This window comes from Apteryx mantelli, chromosome 25 (genome assembly GCF_036417845.1).
Source record: "Apteryx mantelli isolate bAptMan1 chromosome 25, bAptMan1.hap1, whole genome shotgun sequence".
Lineage (NCBI taxonomy): Eukaryota > Metazoa > Chordata > Aves > Apterygiformes > Apterygidae > Apteryx > Apteryx mantelli.
In genome coordinates, this window is record NC_090002.1 from 9,125,566 (window position 1) to 9,140,693 (window position 15,128).

Below are 15,128 nucleotides of genomic sequence, written 5' to 3' on the forward strand. Positions count from 1 at the left end.
AAACATGCTTTTCAGCATTGCGTCCTGCAGGATAAGGCCCGTTTAAGGCACCTCTGTTCAGAGGCTTCAGGTGGCAATAAAGCTCTGCTGAACACTTGCTCGCTGCAGAGGCACACTGCATGATTTCAGCACTAGCTGATAAGCAGCACTTTATGAGGCTCTGCAACAAGCCGCATTAGCAAAACCCCATGGCACATGTTTGCACAGTACCTGTGCAAGACCGGCCCTGCCTTGCCAGTGCTGTTTGTCCTTCACTTTCCCTTCAGCAACAAAATGAATCCTCAAATGAATCTCCTTTCAAGAAATAATCCTTGCAAAAACACAGAGATGAGTGATTTTTGATCAGGGACAGGAGATTACAAAACATAAAGGATTCTTTATGACTTTAGGACTCTTTTGCTATTACAACAGACAGCAAATCTCTCCTTCCACACCACAGCACAGTCTTCGCTGCACAACAGCATGACACAAGCTAGGATTTTTGCAGCACGACCACTGCCACAGAATCACAGAATGGTTGAGGTGGAAAGGGGCTTCTGGAGATCCTCTAGTCTTTACTCCCTCCCCTCAGGAGGCCGTTGGCCCTCTTTGCTGGTCATGTTCAGTTCGCTGTCCACCAGGACCCCAGGTCCGTTTCTGCAAAACTGCTTTCCAGCCGGTCGGTCCCCACCCTGTAGGGGTTATTCCTCCCCAGGTGCAGGACTTCGTATTTCCCTTGGCTGAACTTCATGGGAGTCCTGCTGGCCCATTTCTTCAGCCTGTCAAGCTCCCTCTGAAGGGCAGCGCAATTGTCTGGCTTAGATGATACAAAATTGGGAGGAGTGGTTGACACAAACTTGCTGAGGGTGCGCTCTGTCCCATCATCCAGGTCATTAAGGAAGATGTTAAACAGTATTGGCCCGATACAGCCAGAGTTGAAGCAAAGGTTTTAGAGCCTCAGTCACCTTTATAGAGACTAGTCAGAGGAAAAGTTTCCTCCACCTTCTACTCATGGGGATGCATTTTTAATATGTGCTGCACCCTGACATACCAGTTTTGTTGTGTCTGCAACAGGAGTTTGAAAGAGGAATGACACCTCTGAAGAGCTGTTGATACACAGCTAAACAGATTAATGATGTTAGGACACACAGACTGAATGAAATAAAAGGTAAAAGATGCAAACTATTTACTATCCAGTAACGCATAAACAGAATTAGTTAATTTTGTGTAGAAAGGAGACCACGAGGGAGGGTGCAGGATTAAAGCTGGCTGGAAAATATGTGTATTTGTTTTGATGGAAACTTTACAACTTGCTCTAGTGCAGAACCAGGTGTGGAAATGATTTCATTGCAATTATACAGTTACATTAAAACACTAAATAATAATCAGAAAACAATCTGCATTCCTTTTTTATTAGATGAAAATTATGATCTGTTTTCAACTATTTAGTCACTGGATACAGTTTTAGCCCATTGGCTGTACTGATAAAATCAGAGTGCAAATAAACACAGAATGGTGAAAGGAAAGAATAGAAATCACAGTTCCATCGTTCTTTTTCAAGATACATTTCAGGGTATTTCAAGTGCATTTCAGTACATTTTACAATGAGAGTATAGATCAGAATAACCACCGACTCCTGTGTATAACTCAAACTCTGAAAAAGAAACAGGCACCTCGGCAACAGTGCAGCAGGAGGATACTTGGCTGGTTCCTCTAGCACAGAGAATGCATGTCAGTGCAACAGAGTGTTTTTCCACCCTGTCTGTACTTTGGCTAATATCCGATTCTTAATTCCTTCCTTGTTTAATTAATAACAGTAACTGCAGCTAAAGGGACTATCTAAGCCAAAAGAAGAATGTTTAACCCTTCAGTGCTAACAAGTTAGGCATGCAGACGCAAGAAGTGCAAGACAAGATGAAACAGAGTCAATATCAATGGCCTGTCCACATCAGGATTCCCAAAGAGCTAAATCAAGAATGAAGTGCTAGAGTAAAGTGAACAGCGCTAGTGAGGCAACGAAGGAACAGAGAAGGTTCCCTGCTCCCACTGAACTGGAAGAAACTGAAGGGCTTCAACATTTTTCAGAATCAAGTTCTCAGAGGAAAAAGAAAGAGAAACATACTACAGAGAAACTGATTCAGTGCAAAGAGAATATATATGAGCAGACAATACTGATTTAGTTTCCTATTTAAAGGTGCAGTTCCTTAGTCTGAGACCCAGCTGCACAACATATTCTGGGCCTTACCAAAGAAAGAGGGGAAAAAAAAAGTCACTGAAAAGATGGAAAAAAAGTTAACAGCAGATTTAGCACCTCTGAAATCAGGGTGACTTCAGTTAAAGCAACATAATTATAACTTCTGGAGCTCAGTATTTTAAACAGGAGTTAGAAATCAGTGCATGAATGGGAGAATTGGCAGTACCTAGATAACACTGACACTGGTTGAAAGCACCACCTGGGAAAGAAGCCTGTACAAAGCAGCAGTGCGACAGACTCTTAGTACAATGCTACCCAATTACATCAAACCAGCACCATGTTATAGACTTTTCACACAAGCTTTTGACAGAGACATTCCTCGTGAAAAATCAATTATCTGTACAGGAGGAGTTTGTCAAAAGCATACACAGGGAGATTAGCTCTTTTAGAGATAGATGAGCGACTGCAAATTATAGCTTAGATTTCTAAGTGGCTACCAATTTCAGAGGCTTAAGGGTTTAAAGAAAGTGTGGAAAAATGTAATATCGTCAGATTAATGTCTGCATGAGACTAGGGAGGCACAGAAATCAGGGTTATTTGTTCCGTTTTGTCCAGGTTCTTATCACTTTCTGGCAAACTGTGTATCTGTACCTAAAGCAACAACCAGCAGTTTTTCCATCTGTATGTAAACCACAATTTGCAATAATCAAATTCCAGACACAGCTCAATATGCAACACATAACGGCATCATATAGCCAGATCCCTGCCACCCCAGAGTCCACCTGCGTAGCTGTTCCTCTCGGGTTTTGTCTCACAGCTCATGGGAGTTTGAGTGAGGCTCTGGAAGCTTGTCAATATCACAGTTCTTAATCAGTTGAAAGAGAAACTCGACCTGTTTTTCATAAACCTCAACAGAGATTCTCTCATTCAACCCATGGATCCTGGTAGAAAAAGAAGAATGTTTTTCATTCCAGTATGCATTTGTGTGTTTGTGACCCACCTGCACATAACCAGCATCCTATTTGCCTGCTCACTTCATAAAGCAAAACGCAACATAACAAGACCACAATATATGCCAGATACTGCACTCTAACCATGCAATGTCTGTTCCTCGGGACAACCAAAATAATTGACCAATTCTAAGGCTCCGAGCCCAGTGACTAAGCCCACAGATCATGTGGAAAAGAACAACCGGTATTCCACTTCTCTGCCCAGTTCTTGGCCATTTTGCTCTGTACAGCTACCAGAGCACTCTACTCCTGCATCATCTGCACCTCAATAAAATGACAAATCCATAGCATAGAAAATAAACAGTTTCCTTGAATGGTAACGTTTTTCTTTATCATTTGATCCCAGGAAACCTAACCTCTAGCATTAAGGAGCTAATGAATTGGGAGTGGCATGTGCGCCAAACATAGGGATAAATCTCTTAAACAAGACCAAACACCAGAACAATACCTTCCAAACTGCAGCGCTATATATAGCATCCAGCCAGCCAAACATTATTGTATGAGTTCTGCTGTACTATTGGACGGGGACACCTGAATGAGGTCTTGTCTACATCTGAAGTAATGAAGAATAAGGACTAATGCTCTCCCAAAGTAATTATCATCCTCTATTTGTGCAGCACCCAAATCTGCAGGAAATGGGTGGCCTAAGAGAATGTGAGGCAACAACAATGTCATGCCAAGGTATACAAGGTTGGGTTTCCTTCTCCTGCCTAACACATATCAATTTTCTCTTTCTCTAGTCTCCACCCCAAACAGCTGCCCCCATGCAGATAGAATACAGTACCTGGGAAGATCATCCGATTTCAAGAGCACTGGGTTAAATCGATAAATGGCATTTGTGACGTTAGTGAAATGCCTGCTGTCTGTGTTTCCAACACATGTGCCTGGAAAACAAACCTCAGTTTTACTTTGCATGAGAGCAGCAAATTAATGACCCACACATTTCCCAGGAGAAAGAAAAGGCATCTGATAACAGTTTTACACGACCCCTACCTACACCAAAAGCCAAACCATTGAAAACAGTCCATGCTACATCCTGAAAGAAGAAAATTCTCTCTTCAGTAACAGAAGGAACTGAACACACAGTTCAACTGTTCTAAGGACAGCTATGATACCTAGCATCCACATAAGTTTAAGCTTCAAACTGCAATCCAACAAACTGTACAGAACTAGCAAGGAACTGTTAGCAAGGGAAGGGGCTGGAATCATAAGGAACAATACAGAAAAGCAGGAATGGCTTTGCCAGTTATGAAAACAATACAAGAAGAGCTAAAGCAAGAAGACCTCCTCTTCCCTCACAATTCCTTTCTTCCCTGAAGAGATCCCTTTGTAAGCGCAGGGTCCAATTCAAGGCTCATTGTTTCTGTCAGTTTCCTGTTTGCTTTTCTACTTCCACTACTAAAAAACAACATTAAGAAGTTTAAAACAGAAAGAGGGAACCAAATTGAAAAGGAAAAAACAGCTGTTTCCAGTAGTTAACAGCTGGGGTGGAGAAATACACAGAAAATGGAAACAAAGCAATGGGGGGGGAGGGGGGGGAAGAAGGGTGGAAGCTGGAACGGAAACAATAATCATCATGTGCTTGGTGTTACCTGGGACCACACTGTCAACATTCGGGAAAGTATCCAGAATGGTTCTTTGAAAAACATGGACTCCAAATGTCTGGTCATCCCAAGGACTGATGGGGAGCGGGTCAAAGGCCTCTACTATATCAATCTTCACTCTGTCATCAGCAACAGTGTTTCTAACTGTCTCTAGCACCTATGGGTTAACCACAGAGATTAAATCAGCAAAAGAAATGAGACACTGTCCCTTGTAGATGCCAGCATATGATCCAGTTTCCAGAAAATGTTTGTCAGTAGACTGCCAATTGTGGCTCCAAATGCAGATGCATATTTAGGACTGGAACTGAGTGACAGTCTGTCCTCCTCTTACTCACTGGATGGCTGGTATTAAAGCTAATATTTTTTTCCAGTGCAAATCAGACACATATCACTGTCTCAAGGTCTTCCTGAACTGCTGCAGTCCTGAAAGGCATGTGGTCAAGCTGCTGCTGCGTGGTAGCTAGGTCATCCAAGTAAACAGAATCCAGAAAAAGCTTCTAGAAATATAAAACTTTCATCAAAGGTTTGAGAAGGGAAGATATTATTTACTGATGATTTTTCACGGCTGTCCCTTGCTGGACAGTTCTGTCATACCTACTCAATTGCACAAGACTGTCTCATTCTCACAGGTCACAAGCTTTAACGCTTCCATTCCAAAGTCACATACGATCCATGTGCTCTTTGGCACAAGAATGACTGCTGAAGTCTGCTTGCTGTAACTGCAGGGCATGCTTCCAAATTTGGTTTGCTTCTTACTCTGTTCCGTATTCAGAAGAAATTTTAAATTTAAACAGAGTTTCTAAGAAGGTGGCACTGAATAACCTCTATTCCACTTGTAAACAAATCAACCTTGCTCACTTGCACTGCGTTCCTCACAACAATAGCCAGCACAGATACCCAGCATTAAAGCAAATCACCCACCCAGATGTGATGAATTACTCTAGCTACAAACCCAGGTAAAGGAAAAGCCATAACAAACAGTGCACTTTGTCACAAACACGGCTTATCTGACATTTTTCCTCCTCCTTTGAGATGGAATATAGCCTGCATAAAGACGCAGTTCCCAAATCTTCCCCTTCCACTGCTTGTTTAAATATGGGGAGAGAAGACAAGAGCTTTCCAACAGAACAGACCTGCTGCCACAGAGGCTAAGTTCATCTCAGATGTGAGTGCTATTTTGCTCAGGAAAGGATGGAGAATAAAGCAGCATCTGGAAGCAGGGAGGCACCCAGCCTGAACACAGGTGCTATGTGCCTACCCAAGTCATTCACAAAATGAAAGAAGATGATTTTTGTACTGTCTCATGCATTTCATGCATTTTCTGTGGGAATCTTTAAAAGAACACACCTCAACAGCTTGCTGACAAAATGCCCAAAGGCATCGAAAAAATTAAAACCGAGGGAAGCTTCCTGTCAGTAGATCAGTCACTAGTTGTCTGTTTCAAAGGTTCAGAAAAGTAAATTACCCAAGAGGAGAGCAAAAAAGTAAATGATTGAGCAGACAGTACCTCAGTGGCCTTTTCTGCAGAATGGATCCGGAAGTTCACAGTTGCTTTTGCAGAAGATGGGACGACATTCATCTAGAAAAACGGATCAAAACTTAAAGTTTAAAACAGATTAAAATGCCAACTGCAAACTCAGAAACTGCTCAAACAACTCCAGCCCTCATAGCCTAAGGCTTCATTTTGTTCCTACTAACATAAACATAGTAATCTCCTTCCATACTCTGTGTTCAAATACTGTAAATCTCATTTATAATGCAGATAATTATACAAAGAAATATTCATTGTTTCAAGAAAAAGGAGGTAATCTGTTATAGAAAAGTTTTCCTCTTGAGATAAACCCTCTCCCTTCAGAAACTTTGAGAGACTTGGCAAAGTTTGTTTTTTTAAACAATATTTTACCTGATGTGTCCAAAAATGTACTTTACTATTGTCATATTTCTTTTCCCCAAGTATGACACATGTAAGACACTTAACAAATGATGTTAGTGAAGACACATAACTCTTTTCTACAGAACGAATATCTATAGCTTTGTAAGACACCAAAGCTACAATCTTCTAAAAAACAAAGCAAGCAGGGTGTCACTTCTCTCCTGGCCACTCAGTGTCACTGTTCAGCCACTGTAACTTCCTTTCTTGTCCAGGGATGCTTTCAGTAACAGATTTTTTTTTTCAGGGAAACACAAAATAGCCTGTTTATTTTCCAGGACTATAGTATTTCTGGATAGCTGCTTCTCTTTATTAGGGCAAGACCTGGCTGTTCCAGCCAGAACCTGTTATTTCTCAGTCCAAGGTGCATGCTAAGCCTACTAGAATGATGGTAAACGTCAGACGTGTCCTCACAAAAGCGAGGCTCCATCTGAGCCTTGCTCAGTGTTTGTGACTGTGACGTGGTTTCAACTATTGTCAACAATGCTTTGCAGGGTAACACAGAAAATGTTCTGTCTTGTCCATCCTAAAACAAACTATTTGTAACCCTGGTTTACAGAGATCTCTGTGAGACAGGTACCAGTTACTTCAGGAATGAAGTAATTTTTAATTGTAGCTAAACCCAAGCCACATATAAAATAAAAGTGATATTGGTAGTGATGGCACACAGGGTCTCAGACCGGGGCCAGTACTGATCTTATCACTAGATGCAAATAGGTGAAAACTGAATGTCATTCAGAATATCTGGCACCACTGGAGGAATCATCGTCCTACAACATTGTTTCAAACTGTGTCATGCCACATGGAAAAAAATCAAAATGAAGCTACCTTGACTCCCGCATTAAACATTGTGACTGCTGTAGTAGTTCGAATCAAGGCATTGGTGGAAGGTTTCCAGGAAAGAATTCTCAAGAAGAAAAAGAAAAAAAAGAAAAAAAAAATTTTTCAAATAAGTTTAATATCTATAAAACAAAAGAATCACAATTACATGGGCAGTAAGCTGAATGAAGGCCTATTCAATTAACAAAGCACTTATTAACTGTAAAGCACTGACTTTGTCTAAACTATGAAATGGGATGACTGATTTCCTTGGAAAACTAGAAATGGCTAGTGGTCTTCATCTTTTAAGGGTGAGAGGCTAGGAATGCTTAGGAAGGATGTATTTTCTTACCTGCTGACAATAGGCGAAAACAGCCATAGATTGGTCATGACAAGATTGAGAGGAAAACTGAACTAAACAGAAGAAACAAAACCACAAATCAGTAAGTTCCTAGCTTTCAAGATGACGGTGTAGTCATTTTGCTGTGGTTGAAACAAGGCCAACAGGAACACTTCCCTGCATGGGAAAATGCCAGCTAAAGTCTTCTCCTTTCCAATAAATTATTTCAACAGGAAATCCATAACTATGCTCGATGCTCATATACTGGGTTACTCTTCACTTATTAATATGAAAATCTGTGAATGAAATTATAGTTCTTTCCTCACCTCTGATGCAAGGTGCTCCATAGTCATGAGTTCCGGCCCGTAGCCGAACAGATTGGGCATGGGATTCTGCTCCAGTCTGCAGCAAAGCAAATGCACATTTGAAATTTAAAAAACCATTGGCTAATATCGCTCCAGAAGACTGATGGGAATTTGATTTCTGAATGTGGCCATGTATTTGAGATGCAACCACACTTTTCTCTCCTGACAAATAAAACTGTGAGGACAGCTTCACTACAGATTTCTGATCATTCCAGTCACATCCAAAGATTTTCTTTCAGGAACAGCTGAAAAAGTGAAAAAGCCTGACTCTTACAGCAGATACATAGAAATCTAAAAAAAAATAGTACACCAAATTCTGTCATATCTGCCCCCTTTAAGTTCTTCTAAAATAGATATTTATTAGACAGCTTGGTACCTACACAGACAGGTAACAAGAACACATACCCAGCTTTCAGGTTACAACATCCTGGCATTGCATCATGTTTATTTGCTTGGATAATTATTAGCTGTAGGTAGTGGATAAACGCAAGAATAAATACCAGGGAAAATTTTGCAATCAGCAAAGTGATCCCTATTGCTACCGAGTAAATTAGGATAGGTACGATGATGTAGCACTTGTCTGGGTTATAAGGACTCAACAGATACTAGGAACAGTTGAAGTGAAAAGACACTCCAGACATTTGGCAATTCTTCCCTCATTTGGAGGCTGCATTTCTGCACTAAGTGAGCTACAAGCTTCAGCTTCAAATACATACGGGGAATTTACAAAACACTCTTAATGTAAAGATTAAAAAAGCTAATCGCATATCAGTGACTTATGAGATTGCCTGACTGTCTTAGATGTTAGATGACAGGGAAGCCCTCACCTGGACATTGCTGCTGCAAGAATGCCAATGCTTGTCTCCTTAGGAGGAAAGGATGAATGTCCTGGCTCCTTTTCCACAGTGAAGTTCAGTGTTATTGAACCCTTTTCTGTGATACCTATTCTGATCAACCATAAATAAATGAATGGATTAATGCAACTCTAAAGACATGGTTACAGACCATAGGTAAAAGGAATTAATCTGCTCATTTTTAATATATAAAACTCTGTAGAACCAACAAAAACAATGGGTCTTTAACACAATCTTTAAACCCTTGGAGCACTGAAGTCTTGGTATTTTCTCCAGTGAGCAGACTTTATAGCATACAATTAACACGGCTGCACTGGTTAAGTGGAACATTCTGCCTCTGTCAGCAAAGCTGTGATGGACAGCAAGCATACTCTGGAGGTCCTCTGCTTACACTTTGTGCCACTGCTGTAGCTTTAGCAATGCCAGTGCTCCTGCACACCTTGAAAACATATTTTGTTGAAATTAGCAAGGTCATTTCTCACAAATTAATTATTGAAAATGGATCACTTCTGTCATGGTTAATTCTGTACCCTCTTACTTACAGAGCTACTGGCTTCTTCACTCCCGCAATGACCCCATCTAGGATAACGCTTCCCTCATCTAACAAGAAGGAGAGTTTCACTCCTCTAGCTTCCAACAGAGCTGCAATCTTCTTTGCTCCCTTTTGACCAGACACCTGTGAGAATCCAAGCAGAGGAACTGGCCAGGTTAAGCCACACCATCAGCAAGAATACCGGAAAATGTCTTGCTGTTGACAGTGCCAGTGCTACAATGCAGAGAATGCAAGAAATCCCATAACGAACAGCTATAGAACAACCTGTCATTAGAAGGTTCTTTCTAGCAAAATCCAGTGGTCATTGCTAATGGCCTAGAAGCAGAAGAATTTACATCCACATTGAGAGATGTTCTCATCCATGAACATCAGTGAACCTTGTTTTGAATCCTACTAGTTCTTGGACACAATGGTATCTCAGAGCTATAAGCTCCACAGATTAATTAGTCATTTTTAAAGAGGTATTCGTTTTTGCTATAAACAATTCTTTGCCTTTTTATTATAAAGATGACTAAACAAAACCACCTTGTCTGTTTCTTTGTACCACTTATTAGTACAATCAATATATAACTATGACCATGTATCTGACACATGCATCTATCCATGTAACTGTAAGAAACACACAGGGGACTTTCTAGATAAACAGTGTTTAAAAAATAAGCCTTGTTGTATACATGGACAATGCATACAACTAGTTGTTCAGATGCAGTGAAAGAGAAATACCTCTTCATCATGTCCAATGCCAACATAGAAAGATCTGCGGGGTCTGTAGTTTCTTCTCAGCAGAAATTCTAGAGCTTGCAGAATACCCTGCAGGAAAAAAAGCAGAATATATTCTACTATTCTCAGGTGTCAGTAAGGAGAATAAAATAACATAAAAGAAATATGATGCATTCACAGCCCTTAAGGAGACTTTGTTCTGTTCACAGCTGAGCTTTTATTTCCACAACTCCTACTGATGATATTCACATTCTCTGGGAAACACACTGTTATAGTCCTGATCAATGACGCTTAAGACTTAGTGTGCTATACAGTATCAGCCTACATACAAAAGATACAGTATGGGCTTGTTCTCGCTACTGAGAAAATCAATGACAAACTGCATAGGAAGCATGATGGAGTTATAATTATTCAAGGACCTTACTGTTCCTTTAAACTCTCTAAACTACACACAATTTGACTCTGACTTGAGCTATCAAAACCATTTAATTTAATGAGCGGTATGTTTTGTACAAAAAGTGTTAAGAAGATAGAAACACAAGAATGAGAAATGTAATCTGTGCTCTCAAGTCTACCCCTGAATTCAAAGACAGCATTTGACATAAAATTTAAATATGGCACTTAACCAAGTACATCTGCATCAATAAATACACTCTTTTCTGTAGTTTGTATGAGCTTTAACTCTGTTTTCTTCAGTAACAGAAGACCACTCCCATTTCACCTCTAGGAAAAGCTGGGTGAACACTGCGAGGCTTAGGAATTTATCATTAATATGCTTCATTTAAAGACGGCACGAGATACAGTATGTAAATCTCAAGAGAATAGATTCCTCCACTCTGTCTTTTTTCAGGCTTTGTATCTCTCTGAAAGAGAGGAGCCAATTACCAAGACATACTATAGCTGAGTTTTTGTTATCCAGCGTTCCTCGTCCATAGATGAAACCTTCACGTTCAGCAGCTGAGAAAGGAGGGACATCCCAGCCTTCTGGGGTAGCAGGCACAACATCCATGTGTGCAAGCAGCATATAGGGCATCATTTCAGGGTTGGAACCCTGAACAGTGAAAAGATGGCTATATGTTCCAACAATTTCATGTTGAATGAACTTTGATGAAAATACAGCAGGAAAGACTGTTAAGAAGACCAAAAAAAAAAACACATAAAAGAGGAGAATTATCAGTAATTTCCAATTTTATCACTATATACTCCACAACATAGTTATCTATTTAACCTCAGTAGGAGGACTGTAAATAAGATTGACCATAACAAATTTGCTTCAGGAAGCAGATACGCAGCTTTGCTCTCGCAGCTCTATCAATCCATCTCAGTTCTTATTTAAGACTTTCCTAAGCAAAAATGGGAACTGTTGTTCACAGCGCTGCAGCTGTTTTGCACGTAGCAATGATGGGGCTGCCAAAAGAAAAGGCTGAAACAGGGATGGTCTTCCTCTTCTTCTGCTCCCTTTTTTTTCTTGTAATGGCGAGGTCATTTAACCCTCTCAAAGACCAAAAACATCATTGCAAAAAGACATCCGAATCTTATCTGTTCTAGCTTTGGCCATTGCTACCCCCAACTACATTGCTGCAAAGGTGACCTACAGATGCCATTTTTGCCAGTTCCTTCTTGAAGAAAGACAAAATAAAAATCTATTCCATTATATTCAAGAACCACACATTCTGCTCAATTTGTTTACTAAAATAAAATTGAGCAGCAGAGATAGCTGAGAATTAAAGTTTAGTTAGTACCTTCCTGAATATAATTCCCAAATTCTGCCAAGGCAGTTGTATTTAAGTCCTCTGGAGATATGGAAACAGTTGGGATTTTAACAGCACCTTTGATAAAACACAAAACAGAAATCATTCAGCAGTGAAATCACTCAAACAATATTTGAGCTGCATTTCGAAAGGAAAAAGTAAAGTGAATATTTTCTGGGCTTTAAAGGTTCTTTCACAGGATAGTAAGTGGAACCAGTATCAAAAAGTCTGAAGCACTTCAGCTGAACTGTGTGCACTCCACATACCTGTTCAAGATGTCTTTTTTAGATACTTTTACTTCATTTTTCATCCAGAAGTGTTAAATGATAATATTAGGAGTGCTAATGCGGCGCCAGAAGCAGCTGCATTCTGCTAGGGCGAACTAAGTCATATCGTTGTCGTATTCTGGCAGCTGAACAGGCAACTTGGCTGGGAGCTGAGGTTTCGTTTTTGATAACGAAGGCCGGACTGTGGCAGAAGCACGGCCACCGCAGCCCGCCCGACCCGCTCAGGTGCGTGAACGGCCGGGCGCGTCGTGCCCAGGGCCTGGCGGTGCCGCGACCCGGCGTCGAGCGAGACCCCGTCGCCCCAGCCACGGTTTCAACGTGGTGCCAACAGCAGCCGCCTTTCCTAAGGGTTACCCGCCAAGCGACGACACCAGCTCTTTTAACGGCGTTGCTCAGCGCGCAGCACAAAAATAAACGTAGCTGCTGCATACTTGCGTTTTCCCACTAAAACCGCAAGTATTGAGGCAGAATCTGCCAGGTAAGAAACCTTCCGAATCCCGCACGAGGCTGGCACAGCCCCTGCCCCGGCTCTCCGCAGCCGCCACCCCCGGTACCCGCTCCCGGGGGGTCAGTCAGGGCGGGCCCCGTCACCTCGCAGCGCCTCCCGCAGCTCCAGCCGCTCGCGGGCGCTGAAAGCGGCGGCGGCGGCGGCGGGGCGCCGCGCCCAGAGCCGCGGTATGGCCGGGGGCCGCGGGCCGTAGGCGCGGAGCAGCACGGCGGCCAGCAGCGCCAGCGCCGCCCCGCACAGCCCCAGGCCCGCGGCCCAGGCCGCGACCTGCCGCCACCGCCGCCGCCCGCCGCCCGCCATCACCGGCCGAGCGCGGCCGCCCCGCCCCGCCGAGGAGCGACGACGGGCGTGGCCGCCCGCCAATCGCCGCGCGCCCACTCGCAGCGCGGCCGGCCAATGGGGGGTATTGTCCCCGCCCCCCAAGGCAAGGCATTGTGGGAGTTGTAGTCCTGCGCTGCGGCATGGGGGATATGGCGGAGGCCTGGTGGGAGGGAGGGTCCAGCGCCGGGACGCTCGGGTTCCTTCCCTGCGGGAAAGCTCCATGTAACTTAGCCCGAGGGCCCTGGGAAGCCGTGGCTAGCGGTGCCTGTGGGCCGCGAGGTGCTGTGGGTGCGCAGCGGCGAGCAACACGCATATCCCTTCACCCAGGCCCAGGGGCCTGCAGGAGGCCAGGAGGTGCCAAGGCGGCTGGTGCAGGCCGCCGCTCCTGAAATGGCGTTTTAGGGGGAAAAGGGGTGTCTTTAGGGAGTAAACATGCCGGGCTCGCATGGGGCACCGTGTGCTGGGCAGGAGGAGCCTGGTTCGTCAGGAGCAGGCCGACGGGAGCCCTGAGGCAAGCGCACGGTGAGCAAACCCTGCCCCGACACAGCTGAAAACAGCCTGGTTTTGAAAACAGTCGCAACCTGCCCCAGAAATCTGGCCCTGTGCTTAGCAATACTTATCTTCAGCAGGTTTATCCTACTGTTCAACCTCACTCTTCTCTGCAGCAATATAAGCACGTCTCTTCTTGCCCGGTTTCACCACGGAGCACAATGCCGAGATTATTCTTTCCTTCTTTACAGCAGTCTTGCACTGAATTTGAGGATGTCTCCCATGTCTCCTTGGTTAAAACAATCCTGGCTTGTTTAATGCTGGATAGGAGCTGCCAGGAAAAGCCTGCTCTCAGATCAGCAGAAGAAGCAGATGATTGTTCACACATTCTTTATTATCAAAAAAGAACCAAACCAATATTAAATTAAATAAATTACAAACATTTTGAGCTGGTTATACATCATGCAGTTATCAAGTAAGGCTTTAGAGCCATTACACATCAATATCACTGTTACTTTAAGAGCAATAAAAGGACAATGGAAATTTAACATTTTTTACCCCAGCATAAATTTGAGCTTCCCTAGTCGTCTTGTTCAGGCACCTGGAAATAAAGACTTTGAGTTGGTCACACTGAACTTTTGAAAGACAAGTGCAAATCATGGCTATTTCCTTTGATTTATTTTGCTTCATTTCATTTATTTTCCAGACTGGTGAATGTGACCTTTGAAGACATGGGATTGTCAAGGTTAGTTCTCAGTGGTACCTGCGCCTCCAGCAATACCATCTGTCCATTGATATTACATTTATTGCCAGGCTCGGCCCTTGGCTACAGAAGTGAAGTATCCTTCGTCCTGGGTCATCAAAATTGCAGAGCATACAGTTGGGGCTGCTACTTTCAAGCCATCTCTCTTGACATTCCATCCATTACACTTGTAGGAACTTCGAGAAATACAATCTAATTTTTATGCATGATCTGTCGCTTTGAGGCTTCCTGCACTTGGTCTGTCAGGCCCTTGAGACTGTGCAGTAAGTCTGCTATGATTCACCCTGAATGAAGAACCGGAAATTGGAATTTTCCTCATTTAAAGTGACACCACCTCTGAGATACAGAAATATTGATTCGCTACTGTGAAATAATTGCTTGTTCCATTGCACCAAATTCTTTGTTGTTATTTTCTAACCAGCAAGTAAAAGAATCGGTCAGGCAGTAGAGTGAAAGACCATGAGTAATCAGCCTCAAAGATAATTTAAGAGAATTAATATCTTGATTTTAGTTTAGGGAACAAAAGACAGTCCTGGAAAAATCACTGCTGTCTCACTGAGACCAAAATAAAAAATAACCTTTAGTTAGTGGGTTTAGTTTAGTTTAGTTAGTTTAGTTTTCCTTTTGGAAACTAACTTCCA

General features: G+C 42.7%; 1 protein-coding gene across 1 annotated transcript; it reads right to left on the minus strand.

Moving 5' to 3' along the window:
- Nucleotides 1-1,372: 1,372 nt before the first annotated feature.
- Nucleotides 1,373-13,214, minus strand: PM20D1 (peptidase M20 domain containing 1). Its single transcript, XM_067310494.1, has 13 exons — nucleotides 12,998-13,214; nucleotides 12,111-12,197; nucleotides 11,264-11,496; nucleotides 10,372-10,458; nucleotides 9,638-9,771; nucleotides 9,069-9,188; nucleotides 8,203-8,278; nucleotides 7,889-7,950; nucleotides 7,546-7,624; nucleotides 6,295-6,366; nucleotides 4,776-4,944; nucleotides 3,968-4,067; nucleotides 1,373-3,114 (listed from the first exon to the last, which is right to left on the minus strand). The coding sequence occupies exons 1-13, from the start codon at nucleotides 13,212-13,214 to the stop codon at nucleotides 2,985-2,987; spliced, it is 1,566 nt and encodes a 521-aa protein (XP_067166595.1). The 3' UTR covers nucleotides 1,373-2,984.
- Between the last annotated feature and the right edge of the window lie 1,914 nt (nucleotides 13,215-15,128).